The 15,992-nt window shown below is 46.9% G+C and overlaps 4 protein-coding genes across 6 annotated transcripts in view; 3 read left to right on the forward strand and 1 right to left on the reverse strand.

Moving 5' to 3' along the window:
- Positions 1 to 6: 6 nt before the first annotated feature.
- On the forward strand, positions 7 to 7,860 carry UFD1 (ubiquitin recognition factor in ER associated degradation 1). 2 transcript variants are annotated; one of them, XM_052796472.1, is made up of 12 exons: positions 7 to 170; positions 691 to 823; positions 1,560 to 1,592; positions 2,406 to 2,527; positions 2,879 to 3,009; positions 3,418 to 3,490; positions 4,215 to 4,283; positions 4,820 to 4,885; positions 5,175 to 5,222; positions 5,579 to 5,667; positions 6,468 to 6,549; positions 6,979 to 7,860. In XM_052796472.1, the coding sequence occupies exons 1-12, from the start codon at positions 168 to 170 to the stop codon at positions 7,051 to 7,053; spliced, it is 924 nt and encodes a 307-aa protein (XP_052652432.1). In that variant the 5' UTR covers positions 7 to 167; the 3' UTR covers positions 7,054 to 7,860. The 2 variants fall into 2 exon arrangements, with proteins under 2 accessions (XP_052652432.1, XP_052652433.1); XM_052796473.1 differs by lacking the exon at positions 7 to 170 and having other exon boundaries at positions 691 to 797.
- A 143-nt stretch (positions 7,861 to 8,003) lies between these two features.
- On the forward strand, positions 8,004 to 9,779 carry C9H22orf39 (chromosome 9 C22orf39 homolog). Its single transcript, XM_052796474.1, has 3 exons — positions 8,004 to 8,213; positions 8,303 to 8,470; positions 9,060 to 9,779. The coding sequence occupies exons 1-3, from the start codon at positions 8,016 to 8,018 to the stop codon at positions 9,183 to 9,185; spliced, it is 492 nt and encodes a 163-aa protein (XP_052652434.1). The 5' UTR covers positions 8,004 to 8,015; the 3' UTR covers positions 9,186 to 9,779.
- Positions 9,780 to 10,281: 502 nt separating this feature from the next.
- Positions 10,282 to 13,089, reverse strand: MRPL40 (mitochondrial ribosomal protein L40). The gene is made up of 4 exons (XM_052796475.1): positions 12,949 to 13,089; positions 12,213 to 12,296; positions 11,051 to 11,209; positions 10,282 to 10,686 (listed from the first exon to the last, which is right to left on the reverse strand). Exons 1-4 carry the CDS (start codon positions 12,990 to 12,992, stop codon positions 10,377 to 10,379), a joined length of 597 nt encoding a protein of 198 aa, XP_052652435.1. The 5' UTR covers positions 12,993 to 13,089; the 3' UTR covers positions 10,282 to 10,376.
- Positions 13,090 to 13,312: 223 nt separating this feature from the next.
- The window catches only part of LOC128145878 (protein HIRA), a 38,846-nt gene continuing 36,166 nt past the window's right edge, over positions 13,313 to 15,992 (forward strand). The window contains exon 1 of one of the 2 annotated variants that reach the window (XM_052796655.1): positions 13,313 to 13,641. In XM_052796655.1, the coding sequence (XP_052652615.1) occupies positions 13,605 to 13,641 (37 nt within the window). In that variant the 5' untranslated portion in view covers positions 13,313 to 13,604. Of the gene's footprint in view, positions 13,642 to 15,880; positions 15,954 to 15,992 lie in introns of those variants that run through there. The other variant, XM_052796656.1, reaches the window with a different exon arrangement.

The following is a 15,992-nucleotide window of genomic DNA, read 5'->3' on the forward strand; positions in this document are numbered from 1 at the left end:
GCGCGGCGGGGGAGGGCCGTGGGGGTGGGGCCCGCGGCGGCGGCGGCCAGAGCCCCGTCAGGCGAGTGAGCGGCCCGGCCCGCCCCGGCCCGCCTTCCCGCGCCCCGCCGAGCCCTGTGGGGAACTCGAGGGCTACCGCTCTGCGCCTCAGCGCCGCCGCCGCCGCCATGGTGAGCCGGGGGTGGGGAAGTTGCCGAGTCACGGCGGGTGGGCGGCTGGGCCCCGCGTTCCTTCGCCGGTTGCGGCGATTCCGCCGCCGGTGGCCGCCCGCTCGCGAAACCCGTTTTCGAAGCCAGCGATTAGCGACGCTGGTGTGGAGTGCCGGCTGAGGGCGAGCGGCCGGCGGCGGCCGGCGGGTGTCGGGGTCTCCTCCGCGAAGGGCCGCCCGTGCTCTCTCCCGGGGGTGGGTTGGCCAGCCGAGCCTTACTTTAAGCGTAATCTGGAAGTGCGCTGCTTCCATTTTCTGTCTTCCCCGGGCAGCGCTTGACGCACAAATCCTTCCCCGGGCAGCGCGTAATCTGTATGAAAAAAGAAGGGCGCCTCAGCCGACAGGGAAATCAGCCCTACGGCTCCTCAGCGTAGTTTTAGCTAAACTTCAGGAGACTTCAGGGCAGTGCTGTAACACTTCAGTATGCTGTAGATACCTATTAATACAGTCTTCTCTTTGTGTTTTTTTCTCCCCCCCCCTAGTTTTCTTTTAATATGTTTGATCACCCCATCCCTCGGGTTTTCCAGAACCGCTTCTCAACCCAATACCGCTGCTTCTCGGTATCCATGCTTGCTGGACCTAATGACAGGTCAGATGTGGAGAAAGGCGGGAAGAGTATGTGCATGTTTTATTTTGACTAATAACCTGTTGGAAGAGTGTTTGTGAATAATATCAAGTAATACAGCTTTTGGCCAAGACTGCCGAAACATTGTTGAACACATGGAGACATACTGTTGGCTTTGTGGCTGGAGCTAGAAGAGCACCCTGGGTGGGGCTTTAAGAAGGAAGGAGGAGGGGTTTATCGTATTAGTATGTAATTAAAAAAACTTACCAAGTGAGTCCTGGTTTATGAGTATTAGAAGAAGACATTCTTCTTTTTTAATGTCTCTTGTTAAAATCCTAGGCCCATTATGAGCCATGGAAATTTATGATTAAGGACTTTTTCCCCCTCCTTGTTGTACCTCACTTAGCTTGAACAAAGAGAATAGATCAGCCAACTTAATTTTCAGGCTGTCAGACTAATGCTATGTTGTTTTGAGTTGGCATCGATTTAAGAGCACCTCAAAGCCCAAACAAATAAAATTACCTTTAGGAAACATTTTAAGTACTAGGTATTGTAAAACCTTGTCTTTTCATTTTTTCTGATTAAATTCTGAACTCTCTATGCTAGCAGGTGTATTTGTCACAACTGATTCTGCTGAAATCTCTGGCTCAAAAATGAATTTGCAGGAAATTTTAGGACCTCCTTTTTTTAGAAGAGATTTTGGAGAAAGGAATGATAAAACTGATGTTATATACTCTTTGTATAGTCATACTTTTCCTGATCTTACTTTCTTATTAATTTCTGCAGTAATTATGCCACCATCAGCTTTGGATCAACTCAGTAAGTGAATATTTTATTCTGTAATAACAACATTAGAAATATGAGCTAATGCATAAGCAAATGCCACAGTATTTATCTATTAAAATCTCACTTAAATAGAGAATATGAGACTAATTAGTTCAAAAATGTACTTTGGAAGTATTTTGTCCGTCAGAATTAATGGGGCTTGTCTGTCTTCAAGTACAGACATCTGAAGTGTTGGGCTACTTGAGGCATGAATCAATATTTATTAACTATTAATAGCGTACTCGGTATAATGGTTACAGTTGATCTAGTAAACTCTTAATCTCAACCTGCTTGTTCTGGACGCTGTTGTCTGGAGTAAAATTTAAAGTGATGATTAACTTTGAAATGGGGAAAAAGATAACTCAATCAATATTATTGGCCTTTTTAACTAAGGGGTTTTTTTCTCCCCCTCTGAGTTTTAGCCTTAATAGAATTTCTTTGAGAAATTAGTTTGGTCAGGATTTAATTTTAAAATAGGCAGGGCCTGTTAAAATTCATTAGGTAGGACCTAACTGATAATAGCACAAGGACATAACAGTAATAGATTCCTCTGCTAATACTCTCTGCTTGCTCATCTCTGAACTTGTGGAAATGTTGGAGAGGCATTTAAAGTTCTAAGTGTGATGGCAATACAGTATTCATGTATCTGGATTCTCTCCTGGATTTGTAGTTTTGAGCAATTGGAATAATGGTGTGAGGATAATCCTCTCCTATAGTCCAGCCCATGCTCTTGCTAATATTCGATCTCTGAAACCTTCAGAAATGTGTTAGTGGTTTTTAACAAAATTTTTTCTCCTTTCTCACCAGGCCGACTTAATATTACTTACCCGATGCTGTTTAAGCTGACCAATAAAAATTCAGACCGAATGACGCACTGTGGAGTGCTTGAATTTGTGGCTGATGAGGGCATATGTTACCTTCCGCACTGGGTGAGTTGTCTCATGCTGAACTGTGAAAACCTGAAGGGTAGGATTATTGAGTTGCCAGTTTAATATTAAAGAGGCAGAATGTTTCCTGAAAGTGTGTGCCTTTGCTAGTCATGTTCCTGCAACAGCTTTCAGTCACAGCTCAGGTTTCCCTCCATGAGAGTTTAACTAAGTAAGCAAAGCAGACTGGTTTTTGAGATGCACCTGACTATTTTTCCTGAAATTAGAACATGGTAAACTGGTGCATTTCAGGGAAAATGGTGGCTCCAGTGAAAATAAGCATATGCAAGGAAAGAGAATTAGAAACATTGGTCTTGCTGATAGTGGTTTGTTTCTTTGTTTTCATTCTTGCAGATGATGCAGAACTTGCTGCTTGAAGAGGGAGGCCTGGTGCAAGTGGAGAGTGTTAATCTTCAAGTTGCTACTTACTCAAAATTTCAGCCACAGAGTCCAGATTTTCTTGACATCACCAATCCCAAAGCTGTGTATCCTTCCTGTCAATTATGGAGCAGGGGACAAAAGTTTTCTCCCGAATTGGAGTGATGAAGCAGAGCTAGCTTTTCAGGTGTGGCTCATACCCTTCCAGTAGTAGGTAACTAGTACTGCTCCTTCTGAAAACGGAAAGGATGGGGAGCTTATGTACAGAGAAGTTGCAAGCTGCTGGCACAAAGTGTAGCCTGGAGTGAAGAAGCGTGAATCTTGGCTTAAAGTCCAATGAGTGTGAGTGTCCTTTAAAAGAACTTGTACACCCTAATGTTTACTAAAAGGCTGTCTACAGTACTGATGACTTTTAAACCACCTTTGAGAGACCAAGGATCAGAGTTTTATAGCATAGTAACTAAAGTTTTCATGTTGCGTTGAAAACAAAAGTTTCATCTTAACATACTCCAAAGACTAGAAAATGCATTGAGAAACTTCGCTTGTCTAACTACTGGGGATGTTATTGCCATCAACTACAATGAAAAGGTACAGTATACAGCACCAGTCCATGCAAGTTTTGTTTTGATACCATTAATTTGAGGAAATAAATTCTGCCCCATGTAAAAAAATACACTGTATTTCAGTAGATTTTGACCACATAAGTACTTTGACTAAATCTTGTGAGTAGATTTTATAGATGAGTATTTTTGGCAACATGAGCACATTTGATCACTTGGGGTTGTAGACTAAGCTCAGTTGTTGGGTGTTGGTGCTAAAACGATCAACACAGAGCTGTTGAAGCTCTGTGACAAGCTCTGTCTTGTTGACAAGTAATTCCAGATGGTATATTTCACAACTGATTTTCTATTGGAGAAATGGGGTCAGTTAAGTCTTCTCCTGAGCTGCTGTTTAGACTGTTTTTTGACTCATGAGAAAATAAATTTTTGTGCTGCTGATGTTCTTGCAAGTTCTTTTTCAGTTTTACCCTAAATTTGTAATTTGCTTTCAAAAATGCAGGTTAAGGTACAGTAAGAGTGCAGCAAGGTACAGTAAAAGGTAGGTTCTCTAGCTCCAGCATATAGCAATCTTCTGGGTTAAAAATCTTTGCTCTCATGTTCTGTAGAGACCCTGCAGTATCCAGTTCTCAACCTGAGGAGCACTTATTTCAACTTTCTTGAAGCCATCTGAAGGGAAAGGTTTCACTGTACTTTTCTTATACATAACTTGAGCTCTTTCATGTGCAATCTTAAAATACTCATTACTGTTTCAGATCTATGAGCTTCGGGTAATGGAGACCAAACCGGATAAGGCTGTGTCCATCATAGAATGCGATATGAATGTAAGTTAAAGCTGACATGGAAAGTCTGCTTTTACTGTGTCCTCCCAGAAGGAGAGGGTGTCTCGTTCAGTGATAGCACTGTACACCAAGCACCTCTGATGCTGCCGGAAAGGTAAAATCAGATGGGATAGGGAAGATGACTCATTTGAGAGTACCCCATGTACCTTTGTAACCACATCTGTGGTCTCGAGCTGCACTTCATGTACCATCAGGTGACAGTAGTGCCTAGAATTTAATGTTTAGATGTAACCTGTTTTATAATCTGAGTTTTATTTAACAGGCTTGTCTTGATTCAAACTCCAGTGATATTGTGGGGTGCTGTTTTACTGCTCTGTTTCAATTACATGCTAAGACTTGTTCCTGGGAGGCTTAGTCTTTTTAGTTCTGAGTTAAAATGTTTAACAAGCAAACCTCAGTTTTTTCTTGATCAAAATGGGAGTGATAGTTTGTGGGGTTTTGAGGAATAGTAGTATAAGGCTTATGATTAAAAGAAAAAATACCTATTGTGCTTATTTGCATGCTTCTTATGTAAATAGGTGGATTTTGATGCTCCTTTGGGGTACAAAGAACCAGAAAGAAGTGCACAGCATGAGGAGACCACAGTAAGTTAAGCTTCTGTTCTTCAATAATGCATTCTCTAGAAATCAGCCTGCCTTGTGGTGGAGCAGTGAGCTCCAACATAAGTTTTTTTTTCCTGAAACAATTTCTTAAGACCGAACTGTATTTACCAAATGCTTTTGCTTGTGTTACTTAGGAGATGGATGTTTACCAACTGTTTATTTCAGAAATAGATTATTCTAAAGTTTTGTTTGGTCAGAAATATGTGGAACTTTTTTCATGTGTTCTGTGTATCACAACATGAACACAATGAAGTGGTTTTTTCCCTCACAGGATGTTGAAGCAGACCATAGTGGATATGTGAGTGACATAGGATTTCGTGTAAGTCCCCTGTTTCTGCTGGTTTCTGAATGTTGTAAAATGCTGAGGGAAAGTTGTTCCAAACAACTGCAAAATACTAGTACCTGTTCTTAGAGGTGCTCCTCCTTTAACTGCGAATGTTTTGTGGTGCTTACAAACCAGTAAGCCAGTAACAGTATGACTTGCTGACCTTAAAGGGGCAGTCTATAAACAGGAGGCTGAAACATACTGACACAACCCACTGTACTAAAAAGAAACACGCTGAATCAAAGAAATAAATAAAAATTGTAGTAAGATATTACAGAATATAGTATCCCTGTGCAGTGTGCTTTCAAATAAAAGATATGGTTAAATTAAAACTCGTTATGTATACATAGGCATTCTCTGGTTCTGGGAACAGATTGGATGGCAAGAAGAAAGGTGTTGAGCCTAGTCCATCGCCAATTAAACCAGGAGACATTCGAAGGTATGTCTGTTTCATTCAGTTGTCAGCAAGTGAAGGATCAGTGTTTTAGCAGAGTGTTTTGTTGTTTTTTTTTCTGCTCCTGCAATATAAACAAGTTAATTTCCTCATAAGTTTGCATTTAGAAAATAAAGTCTAATCTTCTAGACTGACTGTGACGTCCCTGACGTCACAGTCCCTGCACTTAAGGTGCAGATCCTAAGTTAATGTTGCCAAAACTTGCTCAATCAACTCTGGTTCTATAGAACACAAGCGGGAAGAGGCAGCAGGTTTAGTCTGGGCTGGATCGAGTGACTCACAGAACCCTGCCAATTTTCTAAAGTGAAATTTGATGTAGAGTGAAATCTTTTTTGAGTTGTGTGGATAACCAAAGCCAAGCCATGTGTGAGCTTGGGGGTTTGTGTTTCTGTGTGGTGGTGTTTTTTTCTTAGAAGGAAACTTCTAAGACTTAGTGGAAGTGTGCAGGGATGTGGTTCCTGTGGTGTTCTGTCATCTATGCCTGTCACAGTAAAACTTGAACCCTTTCGAAAAGCGTGTCCTTGGCCCTGTGGGAACCACAGGCTACGTGGAAATGTACCCATAGCCAAGCTTCTGCAGCAGCTCCAGTATCTGATTGTTTACTTCATGCTGTGTATGCCTACCTTCAGAAAATAATTGAGTGGTTCAACTCTGGAATTATTTGGTAATGAAAATTTGCAGCCAGCGTTGGTACAATACTGATAGACATAGAATAGGTCTCACTGTGTTCAGTTGCATGGTAGGTATAAAATGTTTTCTTTCATATTTTTATGCTTCTTTTCCAGAGGAATACCCAACTATGACTTCAAGATCGGTAGAATCACATTCATGAGAAACTCACGTCCACTAGTTAAGAAAGTTGAAGAGGTAAATAAAGTTGGATCCTTCCCAATTTTGCACAGAATTAGAACATTAGAACTACTGTCCAAGTTTGTGGTTCCTCTCTCCATACTTGATTTTTCACAGCGCACTTCTGTTAAGTGGTAGTAGTTAAAAAGTGGTTTGAGTTAGGTGAAAGCAACCTCCCATGTCCTTGCTTGCAGATGTAAAAAAATTGGCCTGATGTAAGTTTGATAAGCCAGTGCATACTAGTTTCAGTTGGCTGAAAGGTCACTGAAATGCTCGTATTTTATTTTCAGGAAGAAAGTGGTTGTTATGTAGATTAAGGATGTGACATGTCTACAGTCAGTTGCTGCTCTGATGGAATGTTCTTTCTAACGGTCGTTCAGCTTTCATCACACACAAGCAGTGAGCACAGGGGTAACAACCTATTTTTTCCCTCTTTCCTTTTTCCAGGATGAATCTGGAAGCCGGTTTATTGCCTTTTCAGGAGAAGGCCAGTCTCTGCGCAAAAAGGGAAGAAAACCCTAAGTTGTGGTACCTTTAGTCAGTTAGGAGGAAAATAAAATAACAATTGCAGCATATTGGATCTTAGTTATTGCAGTTGAGAGGAGAGATCGTTTTGCAACACAGGAACGCTTTTACTGGTTTTCGTTTCGTGTTTAAAACCGGGGCTGTCAGACTGTCTTTAATTTTCAGTTGAAAATTAAGTTCTAGGAATTCTGAGGGAGTTTTCTGTATGTGTTGTAAAGAGGGAAGGTGTATCTCAGATAAACCTGAGAAGTAAACCCAACAAGGTCTACTTTCCTAAAAGGTCTGGTTCTTAGACTACATCCTCCCCTCTTACATCCTGAGTGATGATGGTCTTGTGTTGCTCTGTGCTTGATATTCTCCTCCCTTTATATATATTTTGCCACAATTTCAGGTAAGCTTTTTGGTGTGGTGCAAGTGAAGGCTAACACTTGGGTGTTTAGGACTCTTGTGCAGGGAGCCTCTTTGCTCTTAGCTTCGGGTGTTGGGTTATAAATCATCCTAAGCAATCCCCTTGTAATTGCTTTTTATATTTATAATTAATAACATGCCTTTTAATAGTTCAGATACAATAACCTACTGTAGCAATCTAATGGCATGTGTAGGGAGAGGCGAGGCCCAGCGTCTCAGCCTGGTGCCGGATGTACAAAGTACAAAGCCCCGGCGTCCTGCGCCGTCGGTAATTACCGGTGGGTGCCTCCTCTCGGGTACCGGCGGGTCGGTCGTTGCTGAGCCGTTAGATGGGGAACGCCGGGGGCAGCCCCCGTGCTCCCTCCGAAAGGCCGAGTAAAGGTTCCTTGGTTACCAGCGTGCGTCCCTGGTGTGGTGATTTCGGGGAAAAAAAAAACAAAACCCAAAGCAGCCGGGGCTGCCTCCCGCCCGCGGCGGGAGGTTTCACGGGAGATCCGCCGGTTTTGGGTGGGTTGGAGTTCGGGTTTTTGTGGGGGAGGGAGGTTGGGGCGATGGGGGTCACGTGCTGTCCAGGGAGCTCCGCCCCACAGGCAGCCATTGGCCTGGGGGCGGGGCGACTAGGCAGCCGGTTTGTGTCGCCTCTCGCCGTTGGCCGGACCCGGGGGTCTCCCCGCAAAGCGCGGCGGGGATTGGTGGCGGGGCGGTGGCCCTCAGGCGGGGGCAGCATGGCGGGCGGCGAGAGCTGGAGGGTGAGCGGGGCGGGGGACGGCGGCGGGGGCTGAGGGCCGGGCCGGGGCGGCGCGGCTCGGCTCAGCCCGGTCTCTCTGTCCCCCCGCAGCCGCCGCGGTTGTGCGAGGACTACTGGTGGGAGTGGAAGCACTGCCGCGGGCTGCGGCACGCCTTCCACCACTACTACGCGCACGGGGAGCTGCCGGCCTGCGGCCGCTGGCGGGACGACTACGAGGCCTGCCGCGCCTGGGAGAGGGGCCGAGCCGCCGCCGCGCAGGTACCGCCCGGACCCTGCGGGCTCTCTAGGCCGGTGCTGGTGGGGGAGAAACGCCGCAGCCGCCTGCGGGCGAGCGGTGTCGGCGGTCACCTCGGCGGGTGGGGCTGGGAAAGCAGGCGTCTGCTCGGGGTGAGGGGGGTAAGATGGTCTTAACGTGCAGCGGGAGGATTGTCAGCGTGCTGCTGTAAAAGCTCTTGATTTCAGTTACTGTAGCACTGCTTAATACGAAAAGCTGCCGCGTTACAGGCAAAAAGTATTCCTGGGTGTCCAGAAATGCTTCTGGCTACAGCCCTGTGAACATGGGAAGACGAGAGCCCTTCAGCACATCCTTTCGGCCACCTAGGACAACTTCTGGCGCGGAGGGTAGCACATAAGCGGTAGTTTTCTTCATAGTGGAGGAGTCAGAGGCAAAATATAAATGTGACATAGTTAAAAGCTTGTATCCTGGCTTACTTACGTAGGTAGCATTTGGCACTTCTATTTAAGCATGATAAATTCCTGTTCTTCACTTTATCTCAAATAGTCACAGCAGGAAATAAGCTCTGTAAGACTGAACATCCAACACTAATATTTTTTTCCTGTATTTCAGGAAGCTTTGTGCAAGAGTGAAAGAGCTCGAGTTATGGAAAAACAGAAATATGCTCCAGTGTGGACGCTCAGGAAGAGTCCACCACCAGAGTGGTATCTTCCACTTGACCAAGACAAACCAAATTAGCAAGACTGTTTTGCTGTGTTTGGTCAGTAATGTAATGCACAGTGCAGAACTATGCTGGTTTTTTTTAATTCCATGTCATCTTGAAATTACATACCTGTAGCTCTGTCCTGCAATACTTTAGTACTCATTCAAAAATACTGGGTGTTTATTTAAACACTCGGCATTTTTAAAGGGAGAATTGAGGTGCTCAGTTTGATTCTCATCTCTTACTGCTGTCTTACACTTTAGGATTTCATCTTGGCAGGCAACTCCCAAATCAGTGCATACATGACCTAGCTCCTCTTGTTAGACAAGGACCTCTTCCCCTACCAGCCAGTGTTGCGTGCTTTTGGAACAAGGTACCCACCCCACGCCTCCCAGATGGGAAGACAAAAGCAAGCTGGGACTCCTCCTTGCCAGTTCAGGACAATCACAACCACTGGCACTTAAAGGCAGTTCCCAGATTCATGATGGGTTAAGAGCTTTTTCGCACCTGGTGGGCTGATGTTGCAGACCCTGAAACTGCAGCCCTGCCCCTTTGTGGAACTGCTCTCGAATGGTGGTGTACGTTAATGGCAGTATTCAAAATTACTGAAAAATAAAGGTTTAAACGAATGGAGAGAGATCTGTTTTGTTATAGGGCAAACCCTTAGAAACTTAGTTATAAGTTAGAACATTTACATGGCCTATAAAAAAACCCCAACTTAATTTTGGCTTTGTCACAGTATGTTTTCCATCTGTTTTCCCTCTTAGATGCAAAAGTACTTCACTGAAGTCTGAAAAGAAAGGCAGTAAATGGTCAGCTGCTACCTCCCTTATAGTACAGACTGATGTGATGACTGTGACGTTCTTTCCTCATAGGATAGGAATCTTCCAAGTTACGGTTTATGCAGAACAAAAAAATGCTGCTCAGGAGTGTGTGGAGTGGTAAGAGATATAAGCCCAGAAAGATAAAATACTGTGTGAAATACTACTTCTTTGTCTTGTTCTAGCATGGCGCAAGTGTAAGGTAGTGTAGTTTCCTTGGGTGTCTCGCTACCTGGATAGCTGTTTAAAAGACCCAAACAAACAGATACTTCATTAATATGGTTTTTTTTACAGTCACACACCTACAGTATTTTAACCTGCAGAAGGAATTGTTTGGTTTTATTCCATTTTTTCCTCCTTCAGTCGGGTGAGTAGCTCATGCCAGATGAACAACAAACTCCTCCATCACTGCGTATACACTTTGGTGATATCAATGCATTTTCCTTCAGGGGGATCGTAACCAGGAAGTGGTGGGGTATAATTAGGTCCATCTCTCTCAAAGGGGAAAAGCCCCTCATCTCGTCTGATTGCTGCCTGATACAACTCCTCAGATTCAAGGCGCAGTTCCTTTAGTGCCTCTTGCTGAGCTTCTACAAGGGTCTGAATTGCTTTCTTTTCTGCCTTATCTTGTTTCTGCTTAAACAAACACCACTTTTTCAGAAGTAAAACTCTTCTTTCAGTCTCCTCAAACGACAGAGGGGGAAGACTTCGCACCCTGATAAAGAATAAGATAACAATGTAATAGAGAAATAGCCTGCATCCCAAAGAGCAAATTTAAAAAACCAAAACAACAGAAAACACCCCCACCAACAACCAAAAAAACCCTACCAAACCCACAGAATACATTTCATTCATGCAATGTCTGTGAGATTTTCCACGGTCATTCTAACAGGAAATTCATGTTACTATTTTTTCACTACTTTTAGCAGGAGCAAATAAAATTTGCTTTCCAAATTTTTGTCCTGGTCGAAGTTGGTAAGGTTTTGCACCAAGGCTGGCACTATATTGCAGTTTTGAAGAGAAAGAAATTGTGTTTCTAACATGAATGCAAGTGCATGGTGAAAGACAGTCTTACTTACCTGTTACTGTCTGAGTACTTAAGTGGTGTTATAAAATCCTCAATTGGAATCATTTCTGGGGGAGCTTTTTCCAACTTTTTAATCTTCTTTTTCATACGATCCTTCTGTGCTTGCTCTCTCTTTACGTCCACTTTCTTCTTCTTCTTCATTGGTTGTGCTCTATGAAGGAAATAATTATGTGAATGAAAGAAGATGCTTTGTCATTTAATTCAACACCAGCAACCTCCACTTTACTTTTCTAAGGACTGTTCCTTCCCATTGCTTAATTTGGTCCCTAATAGAAGTTCCAGCCATTAGCTTTATTCACGTAACGTAATTTCCAGGAGACAGTAATACGTCTTGAGATTTTCTGCAGAGAGAACTGTACTTGCCTGAGAACAGCACCCTCCAGTTTTGTGCTGAATATCAGAACGACCTGAGGAAGTTCCACAAAAACTGAGTTGGAATTGTTTTGTACTAGCTCAGAGTGCAGCAGAGCAGGTGACAGGTTTATCTGCAAATATTCCTGTCATCTCGTGTTAAAGAAGTGAGTGAGTGGTTTTACATGTGCTTTTAAAATTTCCACATTTGGAACCAAATTCAAGGTGCAAATGTTACTCTCCTGTTGTACTTCTCCACACAGATCCAGTATACCCTAGACAACATATGCCATGCTCCACAAACACTAATCCTCACAGTGGACCTGTGGGATATTCCTGCCTTGCAGACTGAACAAACAATCTTTATGGTATGAAACAGTACCTAACAGCTACCAGGATATGTTAAATCTAGTTGCATCAAAACAAAACATGGATACCAAGATGTAACATATATGTAAATGCGGCTGTCTAGTATACCACTTTATAGTAAAGTATTTTCAGTTCAGCTGGGCTGTCATTTCCGTTGTTGCTCAAAAGGGAATTCTGGAGCACAGCATAAATCCAAACATCTCCAACCACATTCTGTGGTTGAGGAAGCAAATACAACTACACACAAGGATAAAGCCATAATTATATAGGTTACCATTAAACTCTCCTCAAGAGGCCAACAGTTCTTAACTACTTTTACATATAGTGACTTAAAAGCAAACATCTATAGTTAAAATTTAATTTGGACTTGGGAAAACCTGTGTTCCCCTAACGATGAAAACACTGCTATGTAACTCCATGGAAGCTGCGCTCACCTCATGGGGAGAGATGCCCTGAACGCCAGCAGCGAAGTCTGCCAGTGACTTCCTCGGAACGGAACTGTCTGAGGCAGCCAAGAACTGAAGAAGGAAAAGGAACATCAAGCATGAGGAGCAACTGACTTGGATTACATTGATTCTGCACAACACAAGAGCTACTTATTAGTCATAAATTACAACGGTGAGATTTGAATAGTCTTTGGCTACTTAATTCATGACAGTGTACAGCGTTTGCCCAGAGCCGACAACCTCAAGCTCTTCAGCAAGGTAACTAAACCCAAAATTTGTTCAGCATTGTGAATCCACAGGGTACCGAAGGGTGAAGCGGATAAGTTTTTAAAATCTATGAGTAGGTTAGAGTAATTTTATTTTTAAGCTCTGATAATGGCTTCTTTGAAGTCCTGATTTTGGAGAAGTAAAACCAGCTCCGTTCAAGTTGGGAGGAGAGAGATGCCGTTTCTCCAATCTCGGCGGATGTCACGGGAGGCAGAACCGGCCCAGGTGCGGAACCAGGCCCGCGCAGACCACATCCCGACTCCGCAGCGCAGTCCCCGGCCGCCGAGGGAGCCCCGGGAGAGCGAGGCCCGCCCCGGGGAGGGGACCGGGACCAGAGCTCGCCGGGAGAGGGCGAGGCGGGAGCCCCGAGCAGGGCGCGCTTCGTTGGGCTCCCTCCCCGCGGGCCCGGGGCAAGGTAGCCGCCACGGAGGGACCCGGAAAGCCGCTCGCACCCTACCTCAGCCGGGCTCCGCGGAGCCCCCGGGCCGCTGCCGCCAACATGGCTCCCCGCCGGTGCCAGCGGTGCGCCCACAGTCCCCACCGGCCACGCTCCGACTCCCGCGTCCCCTGTTCCGGCTCACAAAGGTTCCGCTCAGGCTCGCCGCCCTGCTGCGGCCCGGCCTGAGGGAAGGCCCCGCCCCGCCCCGCCCCGCCCCGCCCCGCCCCGCCCCGCCGCCATAGCCCCGCTCCGCCCGGCAGGGGGCGCTCGCCCCTCCCGCCCGCCCTGGAGGCGGGGCGGCGGCGGTGCCTCGCGGGATCTCGCCCCCCGCCGGCCGAGGCGGGGGAACGCCGGGGTTCGGGGGCGGCTGTTTCCCGCCGGGCCGGTTAGGCGGTTGCCAGGCGCCGAGTTCCGGCGTTGCCGGGAGCCGCCGGGAGCCGAGCGGGGGATGCGGTCGGGCGGCGGGGGCTGCGGCACGGGCGGCGCCGGGGCATGGAGCGGCGCTGAGGCGGCTCCGGCCGGCGGAGGGGGCGGGCAGAGCGGCGCGCGGCGGGGGCCCATGGTGGCCGGCGGCCGCTGAGCTCCTGCCGCTCGCTCGGCCGCGGAGGCAGCCCGGGCGGAGCCGCCCTGGGGTCCCGAGGGCGGAGGCCGGCGGGGGCCCCGGGCGGGAAACAATGAAGCTCCTGAAGCCGACCTGGGTCAACCACAATGGTGAGGGCCGGCCGGGCAGCAGGTGCCGCGGGGGCCGGGCGGGCAGGTGCGGCGGGGCGCCGGGGGGGGGGGGGGAAGCGGGGAGGGAGGTGGGGGCCGGGGCGCGGCACACGCGTGAGGCGAGTTTGAACGGGGGCGTGGGGCGGTCGGGGCCGGCGGAGCCGGTGGTAGCTGCCGCCTCGCCGTCTGCGGGGCGGCCGCGGCGTGCTCGGGGCCCCGCCGCGCTGGGGAACTGCAGGTGCCTCGGGGCGGGCGGCGGCGGCGGTGGGAGCGGGGAGCAACAAGTTCTCCCCCACCGCCCCGGGTGTCCTGGTGGGCCTGTGCGGAGGCAGCGGGCTGGCAGGCTCGCAGGGGGATGGAGGTGCGATTTGTAGGGAAGGGCGGTTTCCAAAATGCGGAGTTTGGCTGCGTTTCGGCCGGAGCCCGTCCTCCAGAAGATGGCTGAAGGGTGCCGCGCCAGCGGCCGTCGGAGCTGTGCTGGCTGGTGCCGCCGTTGGGACCGTTTTCGCCTGTGTGCTGGGGGAGAGCCGCGGCGCGGCTCCCGGGCTCTGCAGGGAGGGGTGAAGTGCTCTTGGCTGAAGACCGAGCAGCTTTTAGCTTTTACCTGCCGGGCACGAACGCTGAGCAGCTTCATGCTTGTGAAAGTGGAGGGGGGTAGTTCGAATCGAGAGTAGTCTGGGCGAAAGAGAGAGGAGGTACCCTTTGGGATGTACCGATGTCCTGTGCCAACGCCCAAGACTGACAGAGCTTCAGCACTGGTCGTCTGTGCTGCTGTTGGCCATGCGGGACAAAGATTCTTCCGACAGAACTTTCCAAACAACTCCCTGAATTTACGCAGTATCCCGCCTGCCACTCCTCTAGTGATCTTTGCAGAGATCTTGTGAGCTAAAGCACTTTCAGAATGAAGTGTAGATATTGGCAGAAAGCTCTATACTTCCCTAGTGTGGCAAGTACAGGATAGCATCAGTGTTAACGTATTTACACCGCTTACGATAAATATCCAGAGTAACATCTGTACTGTTCCTGGCAAAGCAGTGAGGAGAAATCTAACGTGAAGAGCTCCCTTCTGTTTATGCAGGTTTTGTCCTCAAATTCACGGGTACAGCTTTATTTCAACTGCAAATTTCATACCCTGGTGTAAATGTCAATAGTTGGACTCTTCTAGCTGATTGGTATCTAGAACAAAACCAAGCTGGAGACCAGCTTATTCAAGCTGGAAAAGCGTGCTTTGGGTTAAAAAGCGCAGATGCAACTTTACAGTTGCCTTTCTGCATGCCTTGTTGTCTTTGTAATCATGCTGCAGATTTTAAGAACGGTAACTTAAGCCTTGAGTTGCAAGTCACATGCATCTTTACTTGAACTACTCTCCAGGGGCCATATAGTCAGCAGATGGACCTAGCCTTTTAACGAAAGGCTGAAAAAACTGAACTGAAAAAATGTGAAAGTGCTTTATTTGAGATGGTTTTTTTACATTTCTGGTTGGTTAATCTAAACAAATGTAGCATTTACATCTTAATCTCTGGCTGTCTGTGGGCAGACTGTCCTGTGCCATTCTGGATCTTTAGTGGGAAGACACTTATGAGCAGCTGAATAAAAACTTTTGGCCTAAATCTTTGCAGATCATAGAGATTAGATCTGTAACTTCTTCCCTTATTTCTTTAATGAGCGCACCTTTTGGTATGGGTTTCTATTTGAAATCTACAGCAATTTAAAATACGTCTCACCATTGCAGAAAACAGTCTTCAGCCAAGCGGTTTGCAGCAAGGCTCCATTTATAAAGCCCTGCGATACCTTGTCTAGTTGCTAGTGCACTACACAGGACCTCGATAGTCCCAAAGTTTATTCCCATTTCTGCTGCTGTCCTGCCGGGATGAGTTTGGGCAAGTCACTTTGTCATAGTTTCACCACCTGCAAAACAGACATTCATCACTGGCTTCATTTGTAAAATGCTTTAAGGTCTGCTAATGCATACAGGACTATATAACATTCATGTGTTCTTATCCTTGGGGCAAGGAGTGCAGGATGAAAACCGGTGAGTTTAGTTGGCCTCTTTTAACGTACCCAGGTTCCGGATCCTGCAGGCATTGGTGCATGCAAGTAGTCTTCATCACTCTTAATGGGCCTACCTATTTGCTCTGAAACCTCTCCAGAAACAGGGTAAAGGTAATTTATACTGTGTGTATTGGAGGGTCATTGTGATAATTTTTACTCCTTTTTATTTTCTCCACGGGCACAAGAGGCCGCTTCGCTGTTGTTGGTTTGTGAGCAAGAGTCCTGATAGCAAGACTGGCTCTTCCATACACCAGATCAAGGTGCTGTCATTCCAGCCTTTCCCTCTCCTCACTCAATTT

This window comes from Harpia harpyja, chromosome 9 (assembly GCF_026419915.1).
Source record: "Harpia harpyja isolate bHarHar1 chromosome 9, bHarHar1 primary haplotype, whole genome shotgun sequence".
Taxonomy (NCBI): domain Eukaryota; kingdom Metazoa; phylum Chordata; class Aves; order Accipitriformes; family Accipitridae; genus Harpia; species Harpia harpyja.